This window comes from Sorex fumeus, unplaced genomic scaffold (assembly GCF_029834395.1).
Source record: "Sorex fumeus unplaced genomic scaffold, SorFum_2.1 ptg000131l, whole genome shotgun sequence".
Classification (NCBI taxonomy): domain Eukaryota; kingdom Metazoa; phylum Chordata; class Mammalia; order Eulipotyphla; family Soricidae; genus Sorex; species Sorex fumeus.
In genome coordinates this window covers 39,338,505-39,354,040 of record NW_026606188.1, presented here as the reverse complement: position 1 = coordinate 39,354,040, position 15,536 = coordinate 39,338,505, and the positions used below count along the sequence as shown (strand labels likewise).

The following is a 15,536-nucleotide window of genomic DNA, read 5'->3' as shown; positions in this document are numbered from 1 at the left end:
AGAAAACAAAATTTCAGTTGTATGTTTTGTAGAATGTATTCTATTTCTTTCTTTCTTTCTTTCTTTTTTTTTGGCTTTTTGGGTCATACCACGTGGTGCACAGGTGTTATTTCTGGTTCATGCACTCAGGAATTACTCCTGGCGGTGCTCAGGGGACCATATGGGATGCTGGGAATCAAACCCAGGTTGGCCTTGAGCAAGGGAAATGCCCTATCTGCTGTGCTATCGCCCCCGCCCCTCTATTTCTTTCTGCGACTCTTCTATCAGAATCATCCAGTCTATGTTGGAGCACCGAGGGAGGACTCACTACTGCTGGAGGGAGCACGCTTAATTTTTAGCAGTTACACAGAAAAGTTCTTCTTCGTACTTAGGTTGGAAAAAAAAAGCCAATAGCACGAAGAGATGGATGAAAGGAAGAAAAGAAGGGGAAGAGAGAAGGATGGGGAAGGAAGGGAAGAAAGAAGAGAGGGAGGGAAAAAGGGAAAATGGACAGCAGGATACCATAATTAGCATTTGGAAGCCAGAAGGTCTCATACAAACACAGGACTTGTAGCTCCTCTTCGAAAGAAAAGGATTTGTCCATATTGTTCCCTCTTCCTGCACGGCAACCAGGAGATGGAGCTGGAGAGCAGCTGTCGTCTTTACAAAGGGCCTCATCTCTAGCTTCACTCTAATTCCCAGACTGACCTAGCTCGGGAGAACCTTTGCAGGCGACTGCGCTTGTGAGATTTTATGATCTTGGTTGGAGGCTATAAGGGACCAGTCTCAGGGCTATAAGGGACCAGTAACAGGCAAGCCCTCAAAACACTCTCTCTCTCTCTCTCTCTATACACACACACACACACACACACACACACACACACACACACGTATACAGTTTCCTAAAAACATTCTTCAAAAATAAGAAATTTCACACAAAGGAAATATTCTGGTGAATCAGGAAAAAAAAAATCTGCATCTTAGCAAAAGTGAAAAAAAAAAGGATATAACTTACCGATCATTTAACTCCTGAGCAATTGCTAAGTGCTTCAGATGATAATCGATGGCCTTGTCATAATCTTGCAGTAACGTGTATGTGTTCCCAAGGCTGTAGCAAGACTGAGCTTCCACGGCCCGGTCTTTGAGCTGTCGTGCCAACAGCAGCGTCTTCCTGGAAGAACAAAGTCGCCCTTACAGAATGGAACAGCTACTAGATTCTGGACTCTAATCATCTTACATCCACTTTACTTCTCTCCTGTTCTCTCTTGCCTTCTACATAAACCTGTTTTAGTGCCTAATAGCTCTGATGTTTTCCCATACTTTCAGGAAAAGGAAAGAACTTTCAAAGCCCCCCAAAAAAACCCAAATTCAGACTTTTAGAATAAATGTGAAAATCCTGCCAGTTCTCCCCAGAACAGAAGCCCCGACACCAAAGAGCAAGAGCCTCTAGTGGTTCACACACGGCTCCAGCACTAAAGGGAAAGTCTCCTATCCGACTGGCAAAAACAGAGACTTTTCCCGCAGAGCGTCTCTTTTACTCACACTGCTGCCTTTATGTTTATTTGGTTTTGTTTTGCTTTCTGGTCCACACCTGGAGATGCTCAGGACTTACTCCTGGCTCTTTGTCCAGGAATTACTCCTGGCGGTGTTTGGGGGACCATATGGGATGCCGGGGATCACACCTGAGTCAGCTGCATGCAAGGCAAGCACCGCACCTGCTGTACTACCACTTCAGCCCCATGCTGCCTTTACGTTTAGTCAAGATTTAAAAAATCACATTGAAATTGCTATGTACAGGTTATTAATCACTAATTCATTAAAAACATTAAGTACTACATTTGAGTATTAACCATACTTGAGCTAAACGTTAACCACTACATTTATTTTTTTATATGTTTCATTCATTATTTATTTTCTTTTTCTTTTTTTCTTTTTAATTAGTGAAACACCATGAGGTACAGTTATAGACTTACAAATTTTTGTGCTTGGATTTCAATTATACAATGATCAAGTACCCATCCCTCCACCAGTGCCCATTTTCCACCACCATGGGTTCCAGTATCCCTCCGACCCCCCACCCCCCCATCCCACCCTGCCTCTGTGGCAGGGAATTCCCTTTTGTTCTCTATCTCTCCTTTTTAACCACTACATTTAAATATTAATTCTACCTAGTATCTGGCTAAGTATCCACCAAATCCAACTTCATTATGGTTGTAGTTAATGAGAAGTTAGCGCACAGACACCAGAGTCAGACTGACTTCACACCCCAACTCAGCCAGTGGGCCACGTCACTTACCCTCTACCCCTAGTTAGACTGAACTCAGGTCAGCAAGCGCACTAACCACTTTGCTATCACTCTGGCCCCTGAAGGTTGGTTTCTTTTAAAAAAAAAAAATGAACTGTCTTCATATCCTGTGACACAATCCTTTCCGCCAACCACTTTTTCAAGTACGACTAATTTGTAAGTGATCAGAGTTCCTTCTGGAATCAAATTCAACTACTAACATACATCACCAAACTGTGACTTCCTATCCTGAAGAATGGAATATGGATCTGTAACATCAAGAGAGCCTTTGTGTGTGGCCACAAGAACAATTCCAAAGGGGGCAACAACATAAGAACGGACTTCACATTGATCGACAGAATGTTACACTAACTTGTAGTATTCGGAGGCAGTTTCAAATTCACCAAGAAATATATACGCATTTCCAAGGTTGCTATATGCTCTTCTTTCAGCTGCTTTATCTCCAAATTCTTTTGCAATAAGGAGGCGCTGGAACAGAATATTTTCATGAGAGTCATAATAAAGCTGACGCAACACTAACAGAGAAACAGCCTGTGCCCCCGGCCGCACACGTACCTGCTCGTGAGCTATGACGGCGTCCCTGAAGTTGCCCAGGAGGTAATGTGTGTTCCCCAGGTTCCCAAAGGCACGTCCTTGGGCTGCTCGGTCCCCCAGTGCAGTCACTAGGGATAGGTTTTCCCTAAGTGATAAGAACAGGCTGTCAAATACCTTGGGGAAATTTTTTTAAATGACTTTATTTACAAATCTAATTTTCCTTCTTGCTTTTTTCCCTTGGTTTTGAGGCCACACCTGGTGGGCTCAGGGATTACACCTGGCTCTGCACTCAGGAATCACTCCCTGTCAGGCTTGGGGGACCATAAGGGGTGATGGGGATCAAGCCCGGGTTGTCGTGTGCAAAGCAAGTACCTTATCCGGGTATTACCACTTCAGCCTCAAGTCAAATTCTTTTTATCAGAAAATTATGTTGCAGTTTATAGCTGGGCCAGGAAGACAGCTCAAATGTCTGGACTGTGTTCCTGGCATGCAGAGGCCCAGCTCCACAGGGTCCCCCAGACTCCAGTGCGTCACCAGCTCGGAGACTGACCCCTACTCACCATTCCTCCCTCCAAAAGCTTCCAACCATAACGAGCTACACTTTAAAAATAAAACACAATGGATGGTCATTACATAAATACCTGGGATCAGTTTCATGAATCATTTAGATTAAGTGTCTTCCCAGGTTCAAGGACACGTTCACTACCTCTAGCTAAGAAGTTCTATAAAATTTCACTGGAAAAAAAATTCCAAACATTTTTTTGACGAGCCATTGATATTCTTGCTTTTGCCACTAGATGGCACTAGCCTGCAGCTTAAATGAAAGGAGTGGGGATGGAGGTTGGGAGGGTTAATACCAAACACAACTCAGTATTTTTTTTTTTAATTTTTAATTTTTTAATCTCAGTAATATTTTAGCAATAAGTTGGTGGTTTATTTCGGCCGGCTAGTCCTTTATTCAACTGTTGCCGAATTTAAAGACTTCCTGGGAAATGGCTGAGTGGTAGTGCATGTGCTCCGGGTATCTGTTTGATGCCTGGCACCACCACCACCAAAAATCTTGGAATTTAGGCGAGTCTCTGCCTCTGCGCTACTCACTCGTAATAGTCCACAGCCGCCTGCAGAGCGCTCCTCACTTCTTCAGGAAACTCCCCCACATCCTGAGGCCCGGGACAGCCGAAACTTTTCCCTTTGGCATGATACACATTTCCAAGGTTGTACAGTGCTCTCGCTTCTCCCACCTAGAAGAAGATATTGGCAAGCTTACATTTTATGTAAAAAGATATTATATAGGGACTGGAGAGATAGCACAGCGGGTAGGGCGTTTGCCTTGCACGCGGCCGACCCGGGTTCGATTTCCAGCATCCCACATGGTCCCCTGAGCACCGCCAGGAGTAAGTCCTGAGTGCAGAGCCAGGAGTAACCCCTGTGCATCGCCGGGTGTGACCCAAAAAGGAAAAAAAAAAACATTTATATAATGCTCATCACATGCATTTATTGTATCTGTGATATTATGGTCAAGAGAAAAATGTTTCTCTTGACCATCCATGTAGATTATTAATAAATTATTATTATATATGAAAGGAAGAGCCTATATTTTTTTCTCCATTAAAAAAATTTTCTTTCCTGTGGGTATCCTTTCAGTACCTTTATTGCAAACTATAATGCACAGAAGAGAGAGAAAGAAAGATTGTGTGTGTGTGTTGTGTGTGTGTGTGTGTGTGTGCGCGCGCGCGCACGCGTGGGGGGTGGCGTGGGAGGAATGGAGGAAGTGAGGAAGGGAGGAAAAGAGGGAGGGAAACTGGGGACATTGGTGGTGGGAAATGTGCACTGGTGAAGAGACGGTGTTGGAACATTGTATGACTGAAACCCGATCATGAACAACTTTGTAACTGTGTATCTTAAGGTGATTCAATTAAAAAAAACCCTTTGAAATAAACTCCAGAAAAATTAAGTGGAATTAAAACACAAAGCAGATCTCAGTGAAAACATTTGGGTAATTTACCCCTCTAAAGTTTCCATCTTACCTTGTCATTAAGCTCTCTGGAAATATCTAGGTGTCGCTGACAACAGACTACAGCTTCATCAAAATTTCCAAGAACTTTTAGGGTGTTTCCCAGATTACCACTAGCTTTGGCTTCCCCCACCTGGTCTCCAATAGTCCTGGAGAAAAAAACAGAAAATTATGTCAAAATAGGAAACAGAGAAGAGTTTTCCTTAGAGGACAGGTGACATGTTTTAGGAAAGAAAGACACATTAACTATAAACCTATTTTAAATAAAAATAAGCTTACTTTCTGTATTTAAACTAATTAGCTTTCATTTAACTATAGGGTCATTTCAGTGCTCTTCATTTAATTAAAGTGTGTTCAGCTTGAAAATTAGTTTTAAAATATAACGCTGATGTAATTTTTGGCTCTTGGGCCACACTAGCAATACTCTGGGGTAACTGCTTAGCTCTGCGTTCAGGAATCACTACTGTGGTGCTCAGGGCATCATAAGGGATGCTGGGATTGAACCCAGGTGGGCTGCATTCTAGGCAAGCATCCTACCTGCTGCTCTAACTCTCCAGCACCATGTAATAATATTGTTTACTGACTAAAATAAAAAGTTGTGTGAACACACCAGTGGTGCTCTGGATGGAACCAGGGGTGCATTCAAGGCAAGTGCCCAACCCGCTGTACTATCGTTCTGGCCCCTGACACTATTTTTAAAGTGACAGGTAATTTATGGAGGAAGAATATTAAAAAGCTTAATTACCTTGCAAGAGTTAAATCATGATGATGGTATTCTAATGCTTTGGCATAATCATGCAAATAGAAATAAGCATTGCCCAACTGGCTGTAAATAGCACTAAGTGTTTTCAGGTCTTCGGTTCCAACTTGAACTGCAGCTTCAAAGAAGGACACACCTGCTCGGCAGTCCCCGGACTTGCACAGACGCTCCCCTTCCAAGGCCAACTCTAGGCAGGACGCTTCCATTCTGTGAAATCACAGAGGAGAGTCATGTGTACTCTAATCGCAGCCATGCTGCAATTGAAATATAACTGGGATTCCCTTGCTCAGTGTACAAAGTATACTTGCACGGTGATATGTAGCAAACAATTACAGTGAGCTCACCTATCCCAGTGTATCAGCCTCAGATATTAGATTTTATATACACTTGCAAAATATCTGCTACAGAGCTCTTTTAAGCTGATGCACCAAAAGCAAGCCATGATACCCAGGAGAGCCTAAGCAGGACTTTCCACACAGCTCAGAGTTGTGGCAGGCTTAGATAATACCAAGGAGTCTGGGAAGAATAAGGGCACCTGGGGAAGCTGAGGTCCAAAAATTAATGCTGTGTATCCAGGCCATCTATATTCGTCTAAAGTCCAATAACCCCTCCTACTATCTTTTTGTTCTTGGCTGTGCTCGGGACTTCTTCCTGGCTCTGAACTCAGGGATCACCCCTGGCGGGATTTGAGGGACTGCATGGGATGCCAGGGATCGAACGTGGGTTGGCTGCATGCAACGCAAGTGCCCTACCTACTCTACTCTCTCCGGTCCCTACCATCTTCTTTCTGGTTCACACCAGCTGCATGAGTGAGCGAGTGCGCGGGCACACACACACACAGACACACATACACACACACACATACACAGAGCACACAGCTGCTCCTATTGCCACCACACTCTGACCCTGTGGCATAGAAACTCTCCAGGGCACTTCCACCAAAGAACAATGTCTTGAGAAACTACAAGTGCCTCCCCATCATACTATCTGCCTGGCCCCTGAGCATCTTGTTTTTGGGAGCAGCACCAAACTATCCCTTACTCGAGTTCTGAGCAACTAGCCACTCTAAACAGTGGTTGTTAACTCTGCCTGCACTACAGTTGACCGCACTGAGGGACAACACTCAAAGGAGAGAGCGTGGTCAAAGTGGGGCCCCGGCAAGGCCCGAGCTCCCGAGCAGTGCTGGGTGTAACCAAGCATGCCCAGGGCCAGCAGCACCCTGGCAGTTTCCTTGGGAAGACATCCGGAGGACCTCAGCACCCTTGGAGAGGTTCTAAAATACCCAAAACCTTCGAGGCCGGGACCTGCTCTCCAGTGCGCAGAGCCAGCACTGGTCTTTCTGACAGCCTTCCAGGTCACTCCAGTGGGTAAGCCAAGCTGGAGAATCAGGGGCTTTCACAGGAAATGCTAATTAAACCATCACTCACCCAAAATTCACTCAAATATGATCATGGACTTTTGCATTTCCAGGAGCAAGTTTAACTAGCATCTCCCTTCAAGAGCTGTCTTTTACAGTCTGAGATCTCAAGGATCTGGAGAGCCATACAGTGAAATGGAATTAAAGAGTAGAAATGGAGTGGAGTAGAACTGGAGTAGAAATGAAATGTGGTGAAGCTGATAGACAGGGCTGGGGAGGAGGCTGCAAGGGCTGGTGCGCGGCTTTGCATGAATTACAGTTAATATTTCATTGTGGAATATTTGTGTATTGAAATTAACAATTCAAGTGTCTTACACTGGTTAGGAAAACGCCGGCCACCATGCAAAGGGATCCTAGGGAGCTCCCAGACCGTCTCTGCAGGAGAGAACAGCCATGCCCAGCGGTGCCACAGGAGGATGGGAGGACTCTCCGCTCACCATAAAGTGTGGGCCTTTTCCCACACGTTTGCTTCTATCTGCACAGAGCAAGGTCTCCATCATATATTCGGCTTTCTGAGTTGAACTGATGACCCGCATGATGCTGCTGCCACGGTTAGGTAAGGACCAGATGGGAGTCTCTCAAAGTGGGCCAAGCGCCCCCTGGGGGATGCTGGAAGGATGGCAGGTTGGGTAATAGTCCTGGCTGCCAACTGGGGGTGTTTTCTATGTGTGTCCTTAAAAGCAGGTGAGTTTCCAGAAGCGCAGAATATATGTGTGGTGTTCTGTTTCTGAAAAGGGGTGGTAGACCAGGCCGAATATGTCTGGCAAGCTCTGAACTCAGAGCTATACTCTTTTAAAAAAAGTTCTTTACTGGGGCTGGAGAGATAGGACAACAGGTAGGGTGCTTGCCTTGCCTAAGGCTGACTCTGGGTTGATTCCTATATGGTTCCCCAAGCCCCTACCAGGAGCGATCCCTGAGCTCAGAGACAGGAATAAGCCCTGAACACAGCCAGGTGTGGCCCTCAAACAAACAAAAAACCTTCATGTAATTCTCACTGCAAACTGTGACAGCAAAGTGAACCCCCGCAGGCTCCAGGCTGCAGAGCTCCCGGCGAGAGGTGGCTCTCAGTTTAGAAAACTAGCCTTAGTCATTAACGTACAATGTGAACTCTCATTTATGGTGAATTATGTGAGAAATTATAGCCCTGGCATACTTTATTATTGAAGAAGTGAGGCAAAAATCTCCAATGCCTCCTCAAATATACCTGAAGGCAGAATTGTCAAAGAAGGTTGGCTTATAAATTTTTCAAAAGATCATTAAATAGTAACAGAGAAAGTAATTTCATATCCTCTCTGTCACTATGAGGGAATAGAATTACTTCATCTGTTTACCAGTTGGGGTGAGAACAAAGAACATACCCAGAGTAGAAGGCAAACCAGAAAAACTCAGAAACCATGAAATCCACTAAAACCCGCAGCAGAGATAGGCTGGGGGTGTCACTCAGCGGCACCATGCCTGCCTCATGGGAAGAGGCCCGGGTGTGAACCCTAGCACCTGGAGAAACTATTCCATATATAAAGTTTTTTCAAAATCTAGTATTGTGCAAAAAAAAAAATAAGGGTATTTCTTAAAATTAATGATTTGAAGTTTAGAAATTCTACTTTGGACCATTTCTATTTTCACAGATAAGTACATAAAGCTTGACAAGCATTCTGATCTCTCTTGGGTCTCCAGTGACCAGAATATTCTACTTCAAAGCTATAAACATACTGTGGCACAGAAACTCCTCCTGGGCTGTCTGAGGGCCTCCATAATGAAAGAACCAGATGGATAAAACACTACAAGTCAAATGTTTACCAAAATTAGCAGTGTCACTAGGACAGGCTGAGAGTCCTGCAGGAGCATAAAGGATCACCCAGTGACCATACAGGATTTATACAGCAATCCTACCAATATGCAAAATGTTGATCTTAGGGGCAGAGATGAAGCCAGAGATTCTCATGGCATGTATTTACTAAGAATGGTTTTTATAAAGCTTTTAAAGTTTCTTTTTTGGGGAAATTGTATAGCAATATATAACCATGTTCCAGCTATGTTTAATCATGGAAAAGGGACAAATCTAAGGGCTTCTAAGGAACAGATCGGGTACTCCCTGCCTGTTGCTCTTCAAGTATTAATAAGTTTACCACACTCGGGATTAGTGAGGGAGCTCAAGAGTTGGAGTAAGCCATGAACCTAGGCGCCAGGTTCGATTCCTGCCACTGCACGGCTCCCTGGGCACTGCAAGGTGCCCCAGCACCCGCATCAGCACCAAGCACGGAATCTTTAGGCTCAACAGTGTGCAAGGGAGTGGCTCCCAGGCTCCAAAGCACAGCTTGTAAAGGCAAGAAAAATAAAAAACTGGATTATTCTGGAAAATGGTTAACAAGGCAGATAAACATCTTCCTAGTTTCATACAATGGGTTGGTCCAATAAAGCTCAATGGACTTTCCATCAAAAGTGAACTATAAACCGGGCTGGAGAGATAGTGCAGAAGGGAGAGCGTTTGCCTTGAATGTGGCCAACCCGAGTTTGGCTCCTGGCATCCCATATGGTTCCCTGAGCACCACAAGGAGTAATTCCTGAGTGCAGAGCCAGGAGCAACCCCTGAGTATCACTGGGTATGCCATCCCCCTCCCCACAAACAAAACAAAACAAAACAAAAACAAAAACAAAAAAACAAAACATAAGCCAGGCAATTTGCTAGGTACCACAGCTGTCTAAATAGTAAAAGGTGGGTATACAGGACTGGAGAGACAGTACAGGGGTTAAAGCACTTGCTCTGCATGTGACTGCCCTGGTTTGAGCCACTGTACTGCTACGAGTGACCCCTGAGCACTGCCAGGTGTGCCCCCCTCCCCACAAAAAAATAAGAGGATGAGACATAGATAGGTAAACAGATACATGGAATAGAATTGGTGCTAGGAGGGAGATATGCACAGGATTATGGAATACAGAATTTAGAGGAGATGATGTTTACCTGAAGTTTAGATACTGAAAGTGAGGAACAGTCAAGTCCCAGGGTGTAGCATGAGCAAAGGTACTGAGACAAGAAAATATGACATACGCAGAGAACCACTGCTCTAAATGCACGGTGTGGGCTGGGGGGAGGCAGAGGACCAGAGAGCAATCAGGTGAGGGAGAAGCCGAGCGTCAGGGGTGAACTGGGCCTGTCCTCCAGGTCAGCAGGAGTCCGCACTGAAATTCAGCAGTGGCTGCGTGATTAGCTGTGGTTACAGACTGCACCCTCTAGTGGGAAATTCAAAAGGTGGATTCTAAGAGGAAAACGGAACAGCAGGAGTGTGGGGGAACTGCTAACCTAAAGCGGGGGCAGGGGAGGGCTCCAGGGGGAGTTAAAGTCGAACAACATTTAGGCAGTAAAACTGGGCGAGCCTTCACACTGGCTACTGAGGTGGAAAGAAAGTGAGAAAATATTTAGGTTTCTCAACATATGGTTCCTCGAATGGCAAAGCAGAGGGATTTCATATAGTAAATGGCTGCTTTAAATACACCGAATGTCTTAATATCATGCATAATAAGCTACATGGAATCTTTCGTTTTCTTTTTCTTGCATCTTAATGTTTTTAGGTGTTTTTGGGCCACACCCGGCAATGCTCAGGGATTACTCCTGGCTCAGTGCTTGAGGATCACTTCTGGCAGGCTCGGGGATGCTGGGGATTGAACCAAGTCGGCCAGGTGCAAGGCAAACACCTTCCCCACAGTTCTACTACTGCTCCAGCATTTCTATTCGTTCTTCGGCTTCAGACTATACCCAGTGGCACCTGAGGGCGACTCCTGGAGTGCCTGGGGGCTGGCCTCATCGGGCAGAGTATGTACACTAGCCTCTGGGCCATCTCCCAGCCCATCTTATTCTGAAAGGAAATGCTCTCCACTTACCTACAGAAACTTCTCAAGCACCATGACAAAACATGAACCTTTTACTCTAAATATCCTGTGAGTTCCTGAACATGTATTAATTATCTAAGTTTAGGTAGCAAATATCTAACTCATCCATGATTTTGAATACCACTCATTGTTCTAAGTTTATTTACTATTACAACTGTGTAGGAATATTGACAGTCTATTAGTACCAACAATTTTATTCTTCTAATATTCATGCTTATTCTTATAGGTTTACCCAGAACTTCCAGAGTGCACGTTAAATAATGTATTTCGTATCCACTTATTCCAACATTAGATTCATTTTTTAAAGGTCACCATTTAAAAATTGTAATAGATTTAGTTCACCATGTTAAAAAAAGTCCACTTTTTTAAAACTTCCAAAGATTTACAAATGCATTCCTTTTTAGATTTGCAATAGTTATAAAATATAAAGTAACTATAAATTCTTCCATAGAACACTAAAACAAACCAGTACCTCATTGGCCTCCATCTACTATTTTCCTACAAAAGAGATACAAAAACTAGCAACCACCAAAATAGAAAACACTGTTTGTAAGAGAAGCTAACTGTAACTGATATTTTTAACACGCTCAAGCTTAAATTTGAAATGATCAGAACCACATACATGTTTAAACAGGACTAAAGATCACCCACTAAGAAAGCAATGCTCTTACCTGTAACGGACATGAAAAGAATGGTCTTCCCTCATGCTTATCAAATTTTCCTCCATTGAGTCATATTATAAGCTGAGTGAAATTTGAAATGATTTTATTTTGTGCCAATCCAGTTCTTTACAGTGTAGAATTGTCTGCAGAACACTGTCCAGTTAGTGTATTAATGAGCTGTTGTTAATGGGTCCTAAGCTCCTGCTTCTTCTTTGTTAATAATGAAAGAGGGTCAATGTCAGAGAGCTTAGAGGGTCAAAGTGTGTCCCAAATCCTTTCAGCAGCACTTCAGCAACATCTCTGCAAAAGGAATACAAGATGCTTTGCATGATGTCCTATTTTCAAAGAATAACCTAAATTAAGCTCATCACACGGTTGAGTGCACTGACGTTGCCACATGGGGGAAAACAGGAGCAGGCCTGACTGTCACCCAGGTGTCCACAGAAAGGCATGTGAGCTGAGATTTAGCTGAGAACCTCATTTTAGCTTAATGTGTGTATATATGCAATAAATAGATTTAAAAAAATCCTGAAATCTCTGTGTTCTAAACAGCCCTAGAGGTCAGCCAGTCCAACACCTCACAGCATTCACAGAAAGTTCGGGAAGCATCTCTAGTCCGAATGTCACACAGTTCCAGGAGAAAGCTGCTCCCTCTTCGGAGCATCCTCCCCATTGCTGCCTAACTGTTCTGGTTCTTGTTTTTGCTATCACCCCAAATAATCAATTTCCCTTTATATAAAATCCTCTTAAGCATTTCAACTTTTAACATAAACTAGATTTCAAGTAATACACAACTCCTGCTCTGTTAGTTAAGGACACTTGGAGACCTGTTAGTCTGGAACAGAGCAGTAAGGTGGTAAGGATCAGTCTTGGTAAAAGTGGCAGCACTTCCTAGAGGAAATGAGGTCTTCGTATTAATAACTGGCTGTTCATGTAAGACAAACAGGACACTCTGAGATGGCTCCCAGGGCAGGAGCTCAGGCTCAAACCCGGGCACGATACATTCTGGGTGCGCTCTCTGCCCCCTAAAGAAAAACAATACATTAACCCTTTATCCCTTCCCATGGCCCAGATCATCCAGATGACACCAAAATTCCAAGTTTTATTGATTATTTAAAAATGCAAACTTCATACTTATTAAAATGCATGTCTAAAGTCAAATTAACAAACCTAAGTGACTACAGATCGCACAAAAATCCTTTTTTAAAATGAACGAAAACGAGAGTATACTATTTGTCATTTTTCGATGGATAATCTATAATATGGTTTTAGTAGTCTCAAAAACAGACTGTCTCCCCCAAGCCACTCTTAAATTGTATACACCGTATAACCCAAACATGAAAGCTTGTAACTTTCTCACGGTGATTCAATAAAAGAAATAAATACCCCCCCCAAAAAAATTATATACCCCATTGAAGTTAGAAGCATTTGATTCAAGGGTATAACTTATAGAAACCCCTACTCAATTTAGCAAGTGTGATAATTCCTGCTTTGCATTACATGTAGTTAACAAACCCTATTCATATTTGTTTATATGTAACCAAGATTAACATTAATCAAACATAGTACAAAATATTTATGTATTTTCATTAAGATAATAAAAATTAATAATAAGATAAGGAAATGAAGGGGCTGGAGCGATAATACAGCGTGGGTACGGCACTGGCCTTGTACATGGCCCACTATAATTAGATACACAGCATCCCATATGGTACCTTGAGCACCACCAGGAGTAAATCTTGAGTGCAGAGCCAGGAATAACCCTTGATCATCAAAGGGGTATGACTCCCAAACAAAACACACACACATACACACACACCCTGGAAATGAAATGGAAGCTACAGGTTTGAAAGAATATTCAGTCAGGTCTAACAACTCCACTCTGCATTGGCACAATTCACAAGAAACATATGTAATAGTATCTTCCTGGTTTTAACAATGTTCTCCAAACCCTACAATACTGTTAGCTTTCAGTATCTTGAAGACTATAAAGAGAAAGCAATAGTGTCTCCAGAGCCTAAAGATAACAAAGTTTATAAGAAAGATTGAGAGTTACAAAACCCTGATTGTTTTATGCTTAATGACTTGATTAAGCAGTTACCGTATTATATAGAGGAAAACTCCTAGGCTCTACAAAGTATGCAGAGTAAACAAGAAATCCTGGTCTCTACTTCCTGTTATAAAATAGTTCCTAAGTAGGTGACAGACAAAACTAAGAAATAGTTACATTTGTTTCTTTTCTCCTACTTTTTATTTATCTAAACTACTTAGTCTTAACTGCAATTTAAATGCCAAGAACTTCTGATCTGTTTCTATCACTTCTGGTCTGTTTCTAACACTCAAGGATCTCTTAAACTGGTAACACCCATCAGACTATAAATATAATCCACTTTTTTGCCCCTTTAGTTTAATCTAAACTCATAGCACAGCGGGTAGGGCGTTTGCCTTACAAGCGGCCAACATGGCCGACCCGAGTTCGATTCCTCCGCCCCTCCCGGGGAGCCCGGCAAGCTACCGAGAGTATTCGATATGCTAGACACAGTAACAACAAAGTCTCCAATGGAGACGTTACTGGGCCCGCTCGAGCAAATCGACGATCAACGGGAGGGCCTTTACCTTACCTTTTACTTTTTTTTTGCTTTTTGGGTCACAGCCGGCAATGCACAGGGGTTACTCCTGGCTCTGCACTCAGGAGTTACTCCTGGCGGTGCTCAGGGGACCATATGGGATGCTGGGAATCGAACCCGGGTAGGCCGCGTGCAAGGCAAATGCCCTACCTGCTGTGCTATCTCTCCAGCCCCAATCTAAATTCCTCTTACCTCAGTAATTTCTTTCAAAATATAGCACTTAAATGACTCAAATCCCTTCCAATTAAAATATTTTAAATCGTATAGAAGCCCTTTGTTGTTTTGAGCTGGATCAAAGAGAAGAAGAATCAAGAACACATTTACGGGGCCAAATAGTACAATCGGAAGGGCACTTGCCTTGTATGTGCCTGACCTGGACTCAATCCTTGGCATCCCATATGGTCCCCGGAGCACTGCCAGGAGTGACCTCTGAGCACTGCCAAGTGTAGACCCCAAAAACCACCACCAAAAACCCCACATTTGAAAGAGTTGATTTAAACTGATATTCAGGGTATACGTTATAGTGACATTATAACAATAAGATAAACATCCACTTCTAAAATAAACGTAAGTAACTACTTCTGTCAGCTGGTTATTTGGGGGAGGGCCACACCATGTTGTGCTCAGGAGCTGTTCTTGGCTTCTGAGCTCAGGAGTCACTCGTAGTGATGCTCGGGGGATCATATGTTGTACCAGGAGTTGAACTGGGTTGGCCACACATAGAGCAACCTCCCATTCTATCTCTCTGACCAAAGAATAAGTGTGGTTTATCTACTGGGACCCTCCCCCTTGCCAGGCATGGAATCAAGTGCCAAGCTACACCCTAAACTGGATATTATTTTTGCCAACTTTATTTGTGAGTAGACACTAATTTATTTTCGAATGAACTAAAGAGGCTTGTGATCTGACCCAAATTTCCATGTCCAATTACATTTTTTTTTCTTTTTGGGTCACACCCGATGCACAGGGGTTACTCCTGGCTCATGCACTCAGGAATTAGTCTTGGCGACACTCAGGGGACCATATGGGATCCTAGGAATCTAACCCAGGTTGGCCTCATGCAAGGCAAATGCCCTACCCGCTGTGCTATCGCTCCAGCCCCTCCAATTACATTTTATCTGATACCTAGTATAGGAAACAATACATGCAAAATCAGGAGCAGGAAGGTAAAAGCAGGAAGTTTCCACTAGATATAAGAATATATTTCAAGAGGACCTGGAGAAATACAAGGGAATTCACTTTTTATTTCTTTTTTCTTTTCTTTTTTTAAAAACACACAGCAGACCGGCTACATTCCCAGCACCGCATATGGTCCCCCAAAACCTGCCAGGAGAGATCCTCACAGTCAGGAGT

The 15,536-nt window shown here is 43.4% G+C and overlaps 2 protein-coding genes across 4 annotated transcripts in view; one reads left to right on the top strand and one right to left on the bottom strand.

The window, feature by feature from the left end:
* Positions 1-15,536, top strand: part of CLCC1 (chloride channel CLIC like 1) — a 200,085-nt gene that overhangs the window by 41,594 nt on the left and 142,955 nt on the right. The gene's annotated exons all lie outside the window — the stretch shown is intronic.
* The window catches only part of GPSM2 (G protein signaling modulator 2), a 40,867-nt gene that overhangs the window by 18,874 nt on the left and 6,457 nt on the right, over positions 1-15,536 (bottom strand). For 2 of the 3 annotated variants that reach the window (XM_056139028.1, XM_056139030.1), the window contains exons 1-7: positions 11,566-11,830; positions 5,578-5,799; positions 4,846-4,981; positions 3,917-4,059; positions 2,840-2,963; positions 2,637-2,752; positions 995-1,150 (exon numbers count right to left, since the gene is read on the bottom strand). In XM_056139028.1, coding sequence (XP_055995003.1) covers positions 995-1,150; positions 2,637-2,752; positions 2,840-2,963; positions 3,917-4,059; positions 4,846-4,981; positions 5,578-5,799; positions 11,566-11,621 — 953 coding nt within the window. In that variant the 5' untranslated portion in view covers positions 11,622-11,830. Of the gene's footprint in view, positions 1-994; positions 1,151-2,636; positions 2,753-2,839; positions 2,964-3,916; positions 4,060-4,845; positions 4,982-5,577; positions 5,800-11,565; positions 11,831-15,536 lie in introns of those variants that run through there. The other variant, XM_056139029.1, reaches the window with a different exon arrangement.